This window comes from Plutella xylostella, chromosome 26, assembly GCF_932276165.1.
Source record: "Plutella xylostella chromosome 26, ilPluXylo3.1, whole genome shotgun sequence".
NCBI classification, from domain to species: domain Eukaryota; kingdom Metazoa; phylum Arthropoda; class Insecta; order Lepidoptera; family Plutellidae; genus Plutella; species Plutella xylostella.
The window spans coordinates 4,783,807-4,800,245 of NC_064006.1; the positions used below are offsets into that span (position 1 = coordinate 4,783,807).

Genomic DNA, 16,439 nt, shown 5'->3' on the forward strand with positions numbered 1-16,439 from the left:
CTATACAAATCATCTACGAAAAGACAAAGGAGGTTGTAAAGCAATCCCCTTACATAGATCATTTTCAGGATAGAAAAATATTTCCCTAATGATCCACCCGCTTTTGCCCTCAGATCCCCGGGCGCACGCACCCGGTGACCCAGTACTTCCTAGAAGACTGCATAGAGCTGACCAAGTTCACGCCGCCGCCGGACACCAGGAAGCGCAAGGCCAGCGGCAAGCGAGCACGGAACGATGATGAGGACGATGATGATGAAGGTATACAGGGTGTTGCAATTAGATATAACATGCTGCACACGTAGGTTTCGACTGTATAAGAAGGACCTTACTGAACTAAGTTTAAAGACAACAATCTCCTGTCATTTGCGAGTTGCTAAAAACAAGCGAGCCAGCAAAAACGACGGACTATAAAATCCTGCACCTATGACTTATTGCAGGCAGGATTTTACTAGCCTTATAGATGTAGATGCCAGACTGTTGTCTGACTGAAGGTATAGTGCCTGTAGTTTATGACCGAGTTGTCGAGAGCTACAGGTCACTATAATGTATATCACGTTGTTTAGAAAACGGGTTGCTAGCCTTATTCTAGGCCTAATGCGCTTTATTTATATCTACGTAGTTATTGCTCACCTGGATCTCCATATCGACTGAAAATGGTCCCCAAAACCTATAATAATATAACTAAAATAACTATGTTGTCGTCCAGGCGTAGGCGTGGATGAGGAAGAGGACATGAACAAGACGTGCGAGCTCGGGCCCAACTACTCGCCCGCTACTAGGAACGCCATACAACAGATCTCCGAGAAGGATGTGAGTGGATGCCATTATTTATTAGTAAACCTGGAGAGCCAAGCGATGCGAGGCATATCTTAATTCCTAACTCGCTTCGCGCAATTACTACTTCGTTAACGCCCTTTGCTTGGCTTTCTTTTTTATTCACCATATAATTTCAAATTTCAGTGGTATATTTTGATATTGAATGCTAAGGTTAGGCTAGCACAAAGTCCGCGTTTATGTATGGGTTGTGCTCAAAGTTATACCGTAAAACGTTATACCGTAAAACGTTATAGGGGTAGGCCCTTTTTCCTCTTACACATACAGCTTCCTTCATAGGTTGTAGGAACCTACATACAGCTTATAATAACAATGACTACCATTCCACAGCTAAGCTTCGAGCTGATCGAAGCCATTCTCCTCTACATCCGTTCCCTCGGCTCCGACGGCGCGGTCCTAGTGTTCCTCCCCGGCTGGAACCTGATCTTCGCGCTCATGAAGCAGCTGCTCGCGAGCCGCGTGTTCGGGGACCAGAGCCAGTACCTGGTGCTGCCGCTGCACAGCCAGATCCCGCGCGACGAGCAGAAGAGGGTGTTCGTCACGCCGCCACCGGGGATCATTAAGGTGACGGTTTGTTACTGTTTAGGCGGTGAATAGTAGACTCTTATTGCGCGTATTGAGCAGATGTAGCTTAAACGGTGATTGTTAGACTGTGCGTATAGCGCTTAGGTCAGTGCGTGTGCTACTAGCTACAAAACTAGGTGCCTCAGGGCGTATAAAGAGAGGAAGCTGATTATCAGCGCCGCCGGTAGCTTTTTCTATGGGTTATTTCCCTACCCTTATCAGCGCTGATTGAGCTGGTTCGTCAAAAGTATGAAGCATATAGAGTAGCGCTCGCTGATAGCAAGCGTTTTTTCTGTATACGTTCTCAGCCTGTAGGAAGTTTTTCATAACGGTCAAGTAGAGAGGTAGTATAGCGCGTATACCGCTAGATGGCGACTCTGTCGCGCTATACATATTTGCGTTGAAAAGTAAACGCTGATTGCGCATATAGCTGTGAAGTAGGCTTTTTCTACCTACCTAAACCGCTAGATAGCGACTCCCCCACGCCTTACATCTTCTCATTTACTTTTCACTGCTCTAACGGTGTAAAACACTTTATTTCCGTATTCAGGGAACCCCTGAATCAGCAGAGGAAGTATCTACATAAGGTTTAAATATAGGTAAACTGAAGGTCTGCTTCCGTATATTCTAATTATACTTCACATTTCCCTCAAGAACATAAAATATAATCAAACTTAGTCCTCATCCTCATGTTTATTAATTACGACTTATCCCATTATTCACTGCCATGTATAATTGTATATTCATAGTCTCACAAATTAAATCCTACATAATATGATTTCCTTCCTTCATTGGAAGGAAACCCGTGCCCCAGCAGTGGGGACGTGATGGGTCGTGATGATGATGATGATGATTTCCTTACAGGTGATCCTATCAACGAACATAGCCGAGACGTCGATCACGATCAACGACGTGGTCTACGTCATAGACTCGTGCAAGGCCAAGATGAAGCTGTTCACGTCACACAACAACATGACGTCATACGCCACCGTGTGGGCCAGCCGGACCAATTTGGAACAGGTGAGTTTGAGGAGCGAAGATTTTTCGCATGCGCGATGTAGGATTTGATGATATTGGTTAACGCCATCTTTAGGAAGAAGGTTGATCGGTGATCGAGCTTCGATGTTATTAGTAATCTTCATCGTGCCATAATCTGCCACAGAGTTCCTTCATCTTATTTTAGTGGCAGTATTAATAGCTCTATCAGATAGAATCTATTGATGACTGATAGCTACTTTTATACGGCTTCAACGCATAAATGAGTTGCTAACAGTTTTTGCTAGAAGTACTAGGACATCTATATATTGTGTGGAAAATGAATGTCTTTTCTTTCCTGTACAGCGCAAGGGGCGAGCGGGCCGCGTCCGCCCCGGCTACTGCTTCACTCTATGCTCCAGCAAGCGATACTCGCGCCTCGACGAGCATCTCACCGCGGAGATGTTCCGCACCCCGCTGCACGAGCTGGCCCTCAGGTGACTAGTACATAGTGGACATAGGCCCCTGCTTCACTTTGGTAGATGCTGCTTTGTCTGAGCGTGACTATTCATTTTTTTACTGCAAGCTTCAATATCTCTAGCTACCGATGACTGGTAGTTACTTTCATACTATTTTGACGCATTTAAAGTTACAACCTGTCTACCTACCTGCCTACCAGTCATCGGTAGATAGAGTTATTGAAACTGGCAGTTAGGCAATCCCTTCGGTGACCGTTATCAATCGACCAATAATATAATCTTTTACAGTCTTACCATGTCACCAGATCTGATATTTATTTTATAGCCAAACCAGGAATATAAAAACCCTGTATTAAGAGCGCCACATTCGCGTTGAGGACTGCAACACTAAGTATAGTCATACCAATGTGAATTGGCCAAGCTCAAATTTATAATTGTAATTTTTTATGATTTATTTTGAAAAGAGTGTCAGTAGCGCAGTGAGAGGATATATCCTATGGGTTCTTTGGAACTTAAGTAAGTAACATGTGTACCAACAGTCTCACGGCGAAGGAAAACATCGTGAGGAAACCCACATTTAGATTACAGTTGTATTTACATTGTAGGTACTCATTAACAGCAATTTGAAAATAAATAAATTGACCTAAAGGTATATTTGCTGAAATGGTTTTATTTTATTATTATTATTATAGGTAAGTAATAAGAAAGTTAAACCCATTGCCTGAATAAAATAAGTGTAGGGATAATCAGTCAAATCTATCTATTTATCAACCGATTCATATGATATGTTATGGTCAGATTGTGCCAATGGTTGAATTTCAGATGTTTCGGATTTGCTGTCGCTTGATGAGTCGCTTTAACTGCCATCAACATTAATACTTAATCCATTTAAAAAAAAATTGTTTTAATTATTGATCCTCTACTTCTGTAATTTTCTTCTATGTTGTCTTTCTATACCTTAAAAACAGTAGTTGATAAAAACTAAAGCAGTAGCTTACAAATTTGCCAAATTCATTTGCTCTTACTATACTAAATACCTACCAGTAATTTTGACAATAGTATCAGTTATGTTATCAAGAGAAATAAAGTCCAATCCCACGGACTTTTTCTCCGACAAATACTTGTGTATGCGGTAAATTAATTTCTTTTTATGGCTATGGATAGATTTCGGCATTTAGAAACACAAAAAACTCACAAAAGCTTAATAAACCCTACGCATTGACAGCATCACAGTTTGACAGCAATAGACAAATGAGTTAATGATACCAGTGCAAGAAAAAAGTTCTATTCCCTTTCCGCAATATGGCGAGGGTTTTTATATTCCTGGTTTGGCTATATTATCTAACACTTTCTGTTGTCGGTCTTACCACATTTCACTGTTCTGATATTTAGCATTATCAAACACTTTCTGTTGTCAAAAATTGTCTCACGCTCACCTTATTCAAATTTTTTATGCTAATTCATTCAACTACCACTATAACATTGCCTCTCAATCCCCAGCATCAAGCTGCTCCGCCTGGGCGCCATCGGCCACTTCCTGTCGAAGGCCCCCGAGCCGCCGCCACTGGACGCCGTCATTGAAGCCGAGGTATACGCTTTACAACACTTATTATATCAGTCACTCATTACTTGCTTAAATGACAACACTATGTAGTAAAGTTTAACACTTACCTAAGTGACAATACTATGGAGTAAAGTTTGATACACTTAATAAAAATTTAATGATGTATACGCGTGGTCTTGCCTACCTCTTCTAAGACAGAATAACAAATTATAACAAAAATTATTAGAAGCTATATGTTTTATAACATGAATCTGAAAAATATGTATATAGAAAACAACGAAGCGCGGCGACGCACCGCAGTATTGTAGCCTCGCCCATATTGTTAAAAATTTTCATGAAATAAAGAATACCTATTGTAAATTCCAGGCTCTGCTGCGCGAGCTCGGCTGCCTCGACTCGGAGGACGCGCTCACGCCGCTCGGCGCCATACTCGCCAAGCTGCCTATAGGTGAGTGGAACAGTACTATACATACTGCCACTAGACGCCGAGGTAGGGACTATACATACTGACACTGGACGAGGAGATCCAATGGAGTTAGGCAGATTATGTATCGCTGAAATCAATAAGTATGGCTTTTTTGATACAGACAGATATGAAAAAATCTGTTCCGTAACTGAATCTTATCACGTCGGGGTCACCAATTCGCCTTTTCGTTAGTCTAAGATTATTAAATATTCATTGGAACACTTATACCATTTTCCAGAACCAATGATATGGGTGACACTTTAAAATTTTCCATTTAACGCATGAATACTATTGCAAAATCTGTCATTTTATTGACAACGACCACATATAATATATATTCCTTGAGTACACACTTTGGTAAAATGGAACGTACTAGAGACGGGACACATCAAAGTCGACATTCTGAATCGATAAAATATTAGAATTTTTTACATTGTATAATAGTAAGTAGGTATATAGTATTTCTTACTTACTTTCTCATCAAGAGCTTTAAAACAAACTATGATGTTTTTAATCAGAGTGCATATCTCTCTCATGCTGCCTCTCAGAATAATAAAAATTTTAATATATTTTATTAATAATCTACCTTCATGTATTTCATTGATATCCTTCCTATAATTTGAGTAAAGTTTAATTTATGGTTTTATTATCCTATTGTTGTTGGAAATTTTCGGTCTGTTTTTTGTCAATTTGTTTGTTATTTTTGTCAAAATGCCGAGAAAGGCTGTTTTAAACTCGGAATGTCGTGAGTTTGTAATTCATTTGAGTTTGGTTGATAGAACAAAAACAATTATATTACAGGACTGTGACTATTTGGCTCGGATAGATTGTTTGCAAGATGAACTAATCATCAATGTCGGTGTTTAATCTGACACATACAAATTGACCCGTACAAATGTCGATAGAATTTTACTCTCGGACATCTCTAAAACTGCCAAACTCAAAACGTCATGAAAACGTCCCCCATATCATTGGTTCTGGAAAATGGTATAGAGGAGGATCCTTAAGTTTTAATGTACAATACGATCATTGTAGTATTTAGTATCGCACATGCATTGCGAAAATTGGCTACGTCAGTCCCATGAGAGCCCTGAACGAAGCTCTCGCTAGTCGTTGTGGCCGAAAACGGTCTGGCTAGTGATAGCACTATAGAGTATTTTATAAATTACGTATGTTTATCCGTCCCCAGAGCCGCGCCTCGGCAAGATGATGGTCCTCGGCTTCGTGCTGGGCGTGGGAGACCCCCTGGCGACCATGGCGGCCAACTCAACGACCTTTCCCGAGCTATTCAGCCTGGAGGGGGGGCGGCGGCGGCTATCGTTTCACCAGCGAGCGCTGGCGGGCGACCGCGCCGCTGATCACGTCGCCATGTTGAATGCTTTCCAGGTAGTCTAGTCTATTGTCTGTGGGTGGTAATAATGTTTATTTATTTATTAATTTATTTACAAAAAACTAACACTATTATTACAGTTACAACCAATTCAATAGTGTAGCTACTTAACATAATTTTATATACTTAATAATAATTTAAGGTCCAGAGCTAGACCCACAAACAATAACATTTAAAAACAAACAATTAAAATACAGGAGCCTCCCTATCCGTAACATATAACAAACAAAGCAACTTTCGTGAATTCACTCAGCGGACAATGATGAATGTCCGTCCTATCATCGATCCTGTTCAAGAGGTGTATCGCGCGGGTGACGGGCGCCTGCCGGAGCAGGGCGGTCCTGCCGCAGGGTGCAGCAAACGTGCGGGATTTACGCGATCTTAAAGAATTGCTAGGCACCGTCAGCCGCAGCTGCTGAAGTATACTGGGATTGCCAGTCTTTCCTCTCCATATCCTAAAAAGGTATGATGTCAACGCCAGATCACGACGAACTTCCAACCTATTGTAACCTACCATTCCTAGCACGAATAGAGTTGGGTACAACAGTGGGTATCCGGGATAGACTCCGTACAGTTTCATGTAGAGAAAACGTATGAATTTGTTCTGAATCTTGTCAATCATGCTACTGTACTTCACTTCACTAGGAGCCCACACTACGGCGTTGAACTCTAGTTTGCTACGAACTAAAGCATTAAATAGAGCTTTAATGGCCGTGATATTTTTAAAACCTCTAACTGTTCTGAGCACAAAACCCAAAGTCTTAAACGCTTGTTTGCATACTCCCGTTATATGTTCCTTGAACGATAAATCCGAAGTCATTCGCACGCCGAGGTCCCGTACCGAGGTCACTCTCTCCATTGGGCTCCCCCCTAGAGTGTACTGATGTTGTACCGGATTTTTACTTCGACTGAAAGTAATTACGCAGCATTTGGAACCATTGAATGACAGTTTATTCTCACGACTCCACTCCTCGACATTATTAATGTCCTGCTGGAAGCGAATCTGATCATCCTGACACGAAATTGGGGCGAACAACTTGAGATCGTCTGCAAACAATAGACAACCCGAAGATTGCACGACTTCAGGCAGATCATTGATTAAAATGATAAACTGCAATGGCCCCAGGTTGCTTCCCTGACTTACTCCGGAAAGCGTGCGGTAAGGGTCTGAGTAATGGTTTCCACATTGTACGTACTGTTTGCGATCTATTAAATAGCTCGCAAAGAATTCCAGCGTCTTCGGAGTGCATCCTGCTCTTGCCAATTTTAGAAGAAGCACGTCATTATCAACTAGGTCAAAGGCCTTACAAAAATCGAAGTAGGCCGCGTCGACCTGCACCCTCTGATCTACTTGTGGTGTTATGGCAGTGACAAAGTTCAGAAGATTCGAGGTAGTGCTACATCCTGAGCGGAAACCGTGCTGAGCATCACTCAGTTGCCCTTTAATCTTTGTATAAATAACCTTATATAGAGCGGATTCGAAGACCTTAGAAAATGTGGAAAGAATAGCCACCGGTCTATAGTCTTTGACGTCAGTTCCTCTGCTGCCCTTTGGCACCGGGATGACTCTAGTCAATTTCCAACAGTCTGGATACGTGGAACACCCTAAACATATATTATAAATGTGACAGAGCGGGCCCGCGAGCACCTCGCGGCAGTCTCTAACTAGGTATGGTGGAATGCCATCCGGTCCAACCGCTCGCTTGGGCGCGAGCGCCCGCAGAGCGTCGCTCACGGCGGCCGGCGCTAGCGCCTGCAAGTGCACTCGCGCCGCGCCCTCACTGCCGCCCGCGCGCGACGCCTGCGACGCTGATAATTCAGGCGCTCGATCACAGTAAACTGAGTGAAAGTACCGAGCGAACTCAGTAGCACACTCTTCGTCGTTTAAAGCCGTCCCATCCTTTTCAAGCCTAGATTTATTTGAGCTTTTGTGCCATCCTTCATCGACACTGCCCTTCTGCCTACATTCTGTGGTGCCAGAACCGGTTTGTTTACTGGCCGCCGCGTCATTAGAACTACCGGCTACGTTGTTACCGCGCGAAGACAAAACGGCGGAAAAGGACGGTCGGTTCGATGGTTCTCGCTGTCCGGACTGGGTTTTAGCCGATTGACCGAGTGATTTAGGTTCGATATCTAGACTCACACTTACAGGTTGCTTAGGTAATATGTTAGGTCTTGTGATATTATCCTTTTTCGACTTAACGATCGTATCAGCATAGGTCGTATTCGATAATATATTCGACTGGGACACCCTGCTTTCTATGTCGACTATGTACCTATCACGATCCTCCAATGACTTTTTTAATTCATTTATTGACTCAGCCATATCTTTTACGACATTGGTAAGCCGTTGGACATCCTGTCTAAGAGGTAATATTTCCTTATTTTGAGTCCTAAGAATCTGAAGTTCATTTTGAATTCCTAGTAGCAGATCCGATAAATTACCGTCGAGAAGGTTATCGTGTAGTTGGGTAAGCGAATCATTTTTAAGGCTACCTCCACGATCGCCGCGAATCGAGTTTACGTTGCCAATATCCATAGCGGTTAGATCGGCTATCGCCATACTACTCTCGGACACATATGTTGTATTCCAGCCCTCAATGGAAGTACGTATTGGAGTGTTTAGATTGCCTCCTTTAGGTCGCGCGCTTATGCATATTGGGCATGTCCAATTATCTTTAGCTTCCTGGGAGAAAGCTTCAAAAGTTGCCTGACTTATGTTGACACATTCCAAGTCAAAGGGTTCATGACATCCGCTACATTCCAGTGAGATATTCGGGGTACCAATTGTTTTCCCGCAAGCATTACAATTAATTGCCTCCATTTATTTGTACGTAAGAATAATGTTCAACTCACGCGCGCTGCATACTGGGTTACTGGGTCAACGACTCGATGTTGCCAGAGAGAGATAGTTCGCACCGCTAGCCGCACAGGTGGAACAGAGATAGCACCTGTCGGCCCGCCTCGTGTCAACGCACGCGCAAGGTCTTCTTGTAGGCTACTTCGATGCTCGCTGATGGATTGTGAACCCTATTCACCACGTAATAAACACTAATCTTATTTCCTTTTAGATGTATTAATTTAATAATTTCGCGTAACACGTCCGCTTCGCACAAGATAAATAATGAATAAGAATAGAATAGAATAAGAATAATATTTATTCAGAAAACTATAGGTAGTATTTTAAAAATAGGTCAAATCTTAATGCTAAATGTAGATGAAATACTGCTCTGAACTAGGAAATAACAGAGTTTTTCCTGTGTTTCAGATTAAAAAGATCTTACATAGAAGAACTTAAGCATCTAATTAAATAATCTTAGTTAGGTACTAAACATCTTATAAATAAGTTTAAACAAGGCAAAATTATGTAAAAAAAAGAATGTGCAAGGTAGAAATAAAATTGTTTGTTGAATAATTGTATAATATGTACAACGTGCAGAGGTGACCGTATCATCATTTATTAGTAAACTGGGTCAAGATCGATAGGTATTAAGTAGGTACATTATAAAATTCTTCCTCAAGTCTGTCTAGATTTAGTTTAATAATTGTTTATGAGTAAATTAGCTTAGGTACGGGTTAATTATTATGGTTAGTAGGACAGTTCCGTGAGTTCTAATACCTATGTAGAAATAATCTAGTTCATTAAATTAAGATATAAGACAGTATATAATATTACACATGAATATAAGTTAAAATTTTGACTACTTAATAAAGGCGCCTTCAGACGTCTTCATAATTAATTGACGCAATGTAACGTTTTTGGGCTATAACCTTAGCTGGGCATTCGGCTTCCCCCGTCTTGTGATTGCAGGGCTTGTTGAAGTGGAGGCAGGTTGCACATTTTGGCGGCTCAGCTTTTTTGGTGCATTCACTCTGCACGTGGCCTCTCTCCCCGCAGTGGCCGCACGTAGCGACCGTCTCCCGGCACGACTTGGCCGCGTGGCCATACTGCTGGCACTTGTAGCACCTGGTCACAATTGTGAAATCTTTCACAGGGCAGGATGACCAGTTAAGAAATACTCTTCCTTGGGCTATGAGGGCGTTGCGTATCAGTGCTGGAACTTCGATGATAAAATTGCAGGTCTTAGCATCCCTCTTACCAGATTTATGGCTAATGGCATAGTATTCTGAATTTTAAACTGTATTTGTTATAAAACATCCTGCACACAGTCTTGGGACTGGGAAGTATTTATTTTTTAAATTAGACCTGATAATTCGAATCGGTATGCCTATTGTTATGTAGTACCAGCGAAAAAGTTAGCCAGTCGTTTAGTTTTCAGTGTAAGTATCTGCACTTGGCTATTTCGAATGGAACCTTTGGGCATATACCCAAAGTCTAAACATTTATGATGATGATGCATTTTATATGAAAGTTGAACAGAGCAAGAACAAGAGCATTCTTTCAACGTTGCTAATAGAACCTAGAGTCTCTATCACAGGGGTATTTTTTGCATAGGTAAGCATGCACCTGATCTGTTAATTTTTCCTAATGTCAAAATCCGCGTAACCTGTTCGGTTGTTCGACAGATGTGGGAGCGCGAGCACGCGAAGGGCGAGGAGGCGGAGCTGCGCTGGTGCGAGTGGAAGGGCGTGCAGCAGACCACGCTCAGGGTCACGTATGAAGCCAAGTATCAGCTGAAAAGTAAGTTCAAGAATTCGTAAAATTACATTTAAAGATATTTTTTTTACATAAATTGAGGCATGTAGTTTATAAGTACCACAAAATTGTTAAACCCATGTTTAATGGGTATTTGACTCTGCATTTCAAAGATGTATGCATAAGGTATTTGAGTATTTGACAGAGGACAAGTAATATGCCGCTGTGTTAGTGCGAGATGATTGACTAGAATGCGGCAAAGGATGCGCTCCGAATCCTCTCTAATTATATTTGATTCTCTCTTATTAGATTGACGATTGATTCAAGTCATTTCTACATAAGCATTGTCAGTCTGAGAGGAGTCAGTTTTCTTGACCCAGACTGTAACACACGGTACATGTTTTGCAATGTGATACCATCGTCACTTCTTCAATCCTACTCCTCTTATTCCAGACATCCTGACGACTACGATAGGGTTCCCCGAGGAGTGTTGCATCCCGCAGCGATGGAACCCTGTTGGACCAGACCCGATGCTGGACCTGGTCATCGGGGTGCTGTGCATGGGATTGTACCCTAATGTGTGTCTGCATCAGGGGAAGAGGAAGGTAAATTGTGACACTGTTCCTATCGTCACGTTTGTGTGATACCATTTTTCAGGGTCTCACTCAAATCATATGATACGTGTGACAAAATGTATTGTCACAGATCTATGCATGCCAGTATAGTGACCGCCATTGTTATTTTAGATAGGTAGTTAGTAACCCAGTCGCATTTGCGAAAGACGGTATGGAGGATAGATAGTGAGTTTCTGACACTTCCACATGCAACCAATAGCAATACTTGATGTATAGCGCATATCGTATCGACTTGACAGTTTAAATCCGTCATCATCATCATCATCAGCCAATAATCATCCACTGCTGGACATAGGCCTCTCCCAAGGAGCGCCACAACACTCGGTCCTCGGCCTTCCTCATCCAACCACTACCCGCCACCCGCCTAAGGTCGTCAGTCCAGCGGGCAGGAGGGCGTCCCACGCTGCGTTTGCCTGTTCGTGGTCTCCACTCGAGAACTCGTCTACCCCAACGGTTATCGGTTCTTCGGCAGATATGACCAGCCCACTGCCACTTCAGCTTGCATATTTTGACAGCTATGTCGGTAACCTTAGTCCTCTGACGGATAACCTCATTTCTGATACGATCCATCAGAGAAACCCCAAGCATAGCTCTCTCCATAGCACTCTGAGCGACTTTAAATCGGTGGACCAGTCCTACCGTCAGTGTCCACGTCTCTGCACCATACGTCATCACTGGCAGGACGCACTGGTTGAAGACTTTTGTCTTCAGGCTCTGAGGAATGGCCGAGGAGAATATGTGACGAAGTTTCCCGAATGCAGCCCAACCCAGTTGGATGCGCCTTGCAGCCTCCTTGTCGAAGTTGCTTCTGCCTAGCCGAATAGTCTGCCCGAGGTAGACATATTCTTGCACAACTTCGAGTGTTGCCTCACCAACGGCGACCGGCTCCGGTTTGATGTGAGCATTGTACATGACTTTCGTCTTGTCCAAGTTCATACCGAGGCCAACACGTCGGGAAGCAGCATTTAGGCCACTTAGCATCCAGCTAAGTTCCTGCAGAGATTCTGCCATACGAGGGCTACACCGAAAAGATCGGGAATAGAATACTTAGGAATAAATTAGAGTGAAACCTTTTTGGTGTATCAAATGTAGTGTTTTTTCAAACATAATTCCATTTTCGAATTTTAAAAAAAGTAAAAAATAAAAGAGTATTGACCATTTGAATTTGACAAGTCGGTGTAAAAAATGGAGCTTATAGCTGAACACAAAAGAGTAGAGATTAATGTTTTTGGAACTAAACAGATTTAAACCTGGCAATAAAAAAAAACTCGTGATTTGTGGTCTGTTTCTATGGTTTGAATGTCAAACTCGCCCTGTTCCTGTATAAACAAATCTAATTTTGCTTAATTTTGGAGTTTTGTGGATTGTTGAGTTTGTTCACGAGGTGAAAATGAATAAAACCATTCGCAGCGAAGCTAGACAGATGATTTACAGCGTTTACCTACGATGTTTGACGGAGAATGAGGCTGGAGAAGTATTAGTCAATATATACGATGTTTTTGAAAGAGCAGCGTTTTATACTGGTGAGTAGGTGCTTAATTTCTAACCATTAACATACATTGCTTATATTTCTTGTAAAAAAGTACTATTTTGATGTAATAGAATGCCTTTCAATGTGTATTTGTTATTCTTATAGAGGTTAGAAAATACTAGTGTCAAACGTTACATGACATCAGGGTCTGGATGCTAATGTTGTTAAAACATCAGGTCTAGATACTTTTTTACTAACCCCCGACTCAAAAAGGGTATCGATAAGTTTTACAGCTGTAGGTGTCTATGTGTGTCGGTCTCTCCGTGTTAGAGTACCTATTGTAAAAATATGTGTAAGAGTCGGTATAAATTCCCCAGACATAATAATTGGCAAGTCACTGCTTTTCTGACCAATTAAATAATTTGTTGCAGGAAAATCGGTAAACACAGTTTTAGAAGAATTGCCGGGGCACATTTGAACTTTTTCCTGAGCAAGAAAAAACTGTAATAAAATATCGATGTGTGATACTATCACTTTTCTCCTATAGTAATTACATAATGGGATAACCAACATAAATAAAAGTTACAGTTGATTTGATTTAATGAAATTCATTCAAGACTGCCCCCCTCTCCCCTACTAATTTCTTCTCTTAACATAAACCTCCCCAAAAAGTGGCATTTTATAATAGTAAATATTTGATTTTTTCTGCTAAAGTATCGTGATACTTTTGTCCGTTTTCTATACTATAATAGTGTGGCCACTTTCTTAGATTGCCACGCCCTCAATTATTCTCTACTCTTTTATGTTCAGCTATACGCGGGAACATTTCCGTGCAATAATTTTTCACAACTTTCGTCGAGGTTTATCTCAAGAACAATGTCTCGCCGAGCTTGTTTCTATTTATAAACTTGAAGCACCAAGTAAAACGACTATATATCGTTGGTATTCTGAGTTTCGCCGTGGACGTTCCTCTCTTACCACAGTCCCTTCTACTGGTCGGCCAAAAACAGCGGTAACACAAGATAACATCGATGCTGTACGCCAGTTAATAAAAGAAGATAGACATGTGACATACGAGCAGATTCGGGCTTCTCTCAGCATTGGTATGACAGCCATTCAAACCATTTTACATGAAGAACTGGGTGTCAAGAAGTTAGTTTCGCGCTGGTTGCCCCACTGTTTGACCGAGGAACAAAAGTCGGCTCGTGTTAATTGGTGTCGATCTGCTCTGCAACGGTTCAATGGAGGCAGTTCAAATGCTGTCTACAATATCGTCTCTGGTGATGAATCGTGGATTTATTCATATGAGCCCGAAAGAAAACATCAATCGGCAGTTTGGGTCTTCGAAGGTGAGGTCAAGCCAACAAAAGTTATTCGCTCACGCAGCGTGTCGAAAAAAATGGTCGCTTCGTTTGTATCGAAAACTGGCCATGTGGCTACGATTCCATTACAAGAACAAAGGACGGTTACTGCTGATTGGTACACAACAGTTTGTTTGCCGGAAGTCGTAAGAGAACTTCGTAAAACTAACCCGAATCGTCGTATAATCCTTCACCCCGATAATGCAAGCTCTCATACCGCTCGCAAAACAAGAACGTTTTTAAATATGGAAAACGTGGAGTTGATGGACCATCCTCCGTATAGCCCTGATCTGAGCCCCAATGATTATTTTACATTCCCAAGAATTAAAGATATGCTACGTGGTCAACGGTTTAGCGGCCCAGAAGAGGCGGTCGAAGCTTAAAAATCAGCTGTTTTGACAGTATCCACTTCAGACTGTTTCAATGATTGGTTTAATCGAATGAAAAAGTGAGACTACTTTGAAAAACAATAAAAGTAAATAATATCTTTGTACTTTTTTCTACTCCCGATCATTTCGGTATCGCCCTCGTAATAACGATGTCGTCCGCGAAGCGGAGGTGTGACATGTACTCGCCATTTATACATATGCCATGTCCTTTCCAGTCCAACGTCTTAAAGACATCTTCCAATGCATTGGTGAACAGTTTCGGAGATATCACATCCCCCTGTCTCACTCCACGTTGCAGTTGGATAGGTCTTGTCTTGTGGTCCTGTACTTGGACAGTCATAGTAGCGGCATTGTACAGACATCTCAACACCTCGATATAGCGCCAATCGATTTGGCATCTCTGCAAGGATTCCAAAACTGCCCAGGTCTCGATGGAGTCGAAGGCTTTTTCATAGTCAACAAAGGCTAGACACAGAGGCTGATTATACTCTTCGGTCTTCTGTATAATCTGCCTTACTGTGTGGATGTGGTCTATTGTACTAAAGCCTTTTCGAAACCCAGCCTGCTCTGGGGGCTGGAACTCGTCTAACTTTTGGGCAAGACGGTTCGTGATAACCCTTGAGAACAGCTTGTATACATGGCTTAAAAGCGAGATCGGTCTATAGTTCTTCAGAAGGGTTTTGTCACCCTTCTTAAAGAACAATACCACGACGCTCTCAGACCATGCCTCCGGTGTAATGCCATTGTGAAGAACCGAATTGAAGAGCCTCTGGAGCTGTTCGAGGATTGCAATACCTCCAGCTTTCAGAAGCTCTGTAGTAATTCCGTCTTCACCCGGAGCCTTGTTGTTTTTAAGCTGCTCAAGGGCTATCCTAATCTCGCCTATGTCGACGTCAGGGATGTCGTCAGTGTAGTGGCGTATTAGTAACGCTCTGGAATCGGTGAGCTGAGCCACAGACTTCTGCGCGTGTGAAGCATAAAGTTGTCCGTAAAAACCTTCAATTTCGGCAAGAACCTCCGGCTTAGAGGCAACGATATTACCATCTGCAGACTTCAACTTCGTCAAGTGGCTTCTCCCAAGTTGCTGAACGAAGACTTTTGTCCCCCGATTTTGCTCAATTGCTGCTTCTATGGCGCGTGTGTTGGAGCGACGGAGATCTCTTCTTATCAGCTTCTTTATACGCTTGTTGAGTACCCGTAGTTCTGACGAAGTGTCACCTGCCGACGGAAATTCGCGTCTCTGCCTCATAAGCTCGAGTGTCTCGCTTGAAAGTTTAGACTCCTTGCTTTTGCTTCTCATGCTAAAATGTCTGTGGCCCACCTCACGAAGAGCCTTCACTATTTGGATTGTATCCGCGTCAATATCCGTAGTGGTTTCCAGCGATTCGAATCGGCTCTGTAGTTCTCTCTGGAAGCTGGTGTTGCCAGCTCTAATTTGGTGCAGTGTGGGACGAAGGGTGGACTTCACCAGACGTCTCCTCTCCAGCTTGAAGTTAATATTCAGAGTACCTCGGAGAAGTCGGTGATCACTCCCAGTTTTAAACCTATTGATCACTGAGACATCTCTGAATATGTGCCGCTTGTCAGTCATAATATTTCATCGGCCTTCGTCGAGAACAGACGTACATGGCAAATAAATAAATTAAATAATCGCTTGCAAAGTCGTGAACTAGATTTGTTAAATGTGTTAAAAAAATAATGTCTCTTGACATAA

At 42.3% G+C, this 16,439-nt stretch overlaps 1 protein-coding gene across 1 annotated transcript in view; it reads left to right on the forward strand.

Annotated features, from left to right (window-relative positions):
- The window catches only part of LOC105390513 (dosage compensation regulator), a 40,282-nt gene that overhangs the window by 17,071 nt on the left and 6,772 nt on the right, over positions 1-16,439 (forward strand). The window contains exons 13-22 of the mRNA XM_048630591.1: positions 114-258; positions 707-810; positions 1,165-1,398; positions 2,263-2,418; positions 2,740-2,870; positions 4,353-4,440; positions 4,783-4,864; positions 6,072-6,268; positions 10,800-10,914; positions 11,323-11,474. Of these exons, the coding sequence (XP_048486548.1) occupies positions 114-258; positions 707-810; positions 1,165-1,398; positions 2,263-2,418; positions 2,740-2,870; positions 4,353-4,440; positions 4,783-4,864; positions 6,072-6,268; positions 10,800-10,914; positions 11,323-11,474 (1,404 nt within the window). The remainder of the gene's footprint in view (positions 1-113; positions 259-706; positions 811-1,164; positions 1,399-2,262; positions 2,419-2,739; positions 2,871-4,352; positions 4,441-4,782; positions 4,865-6,071; positions 6,269-10,799; positions 10,915-11,322; positions 11,475-16,439) is intronic.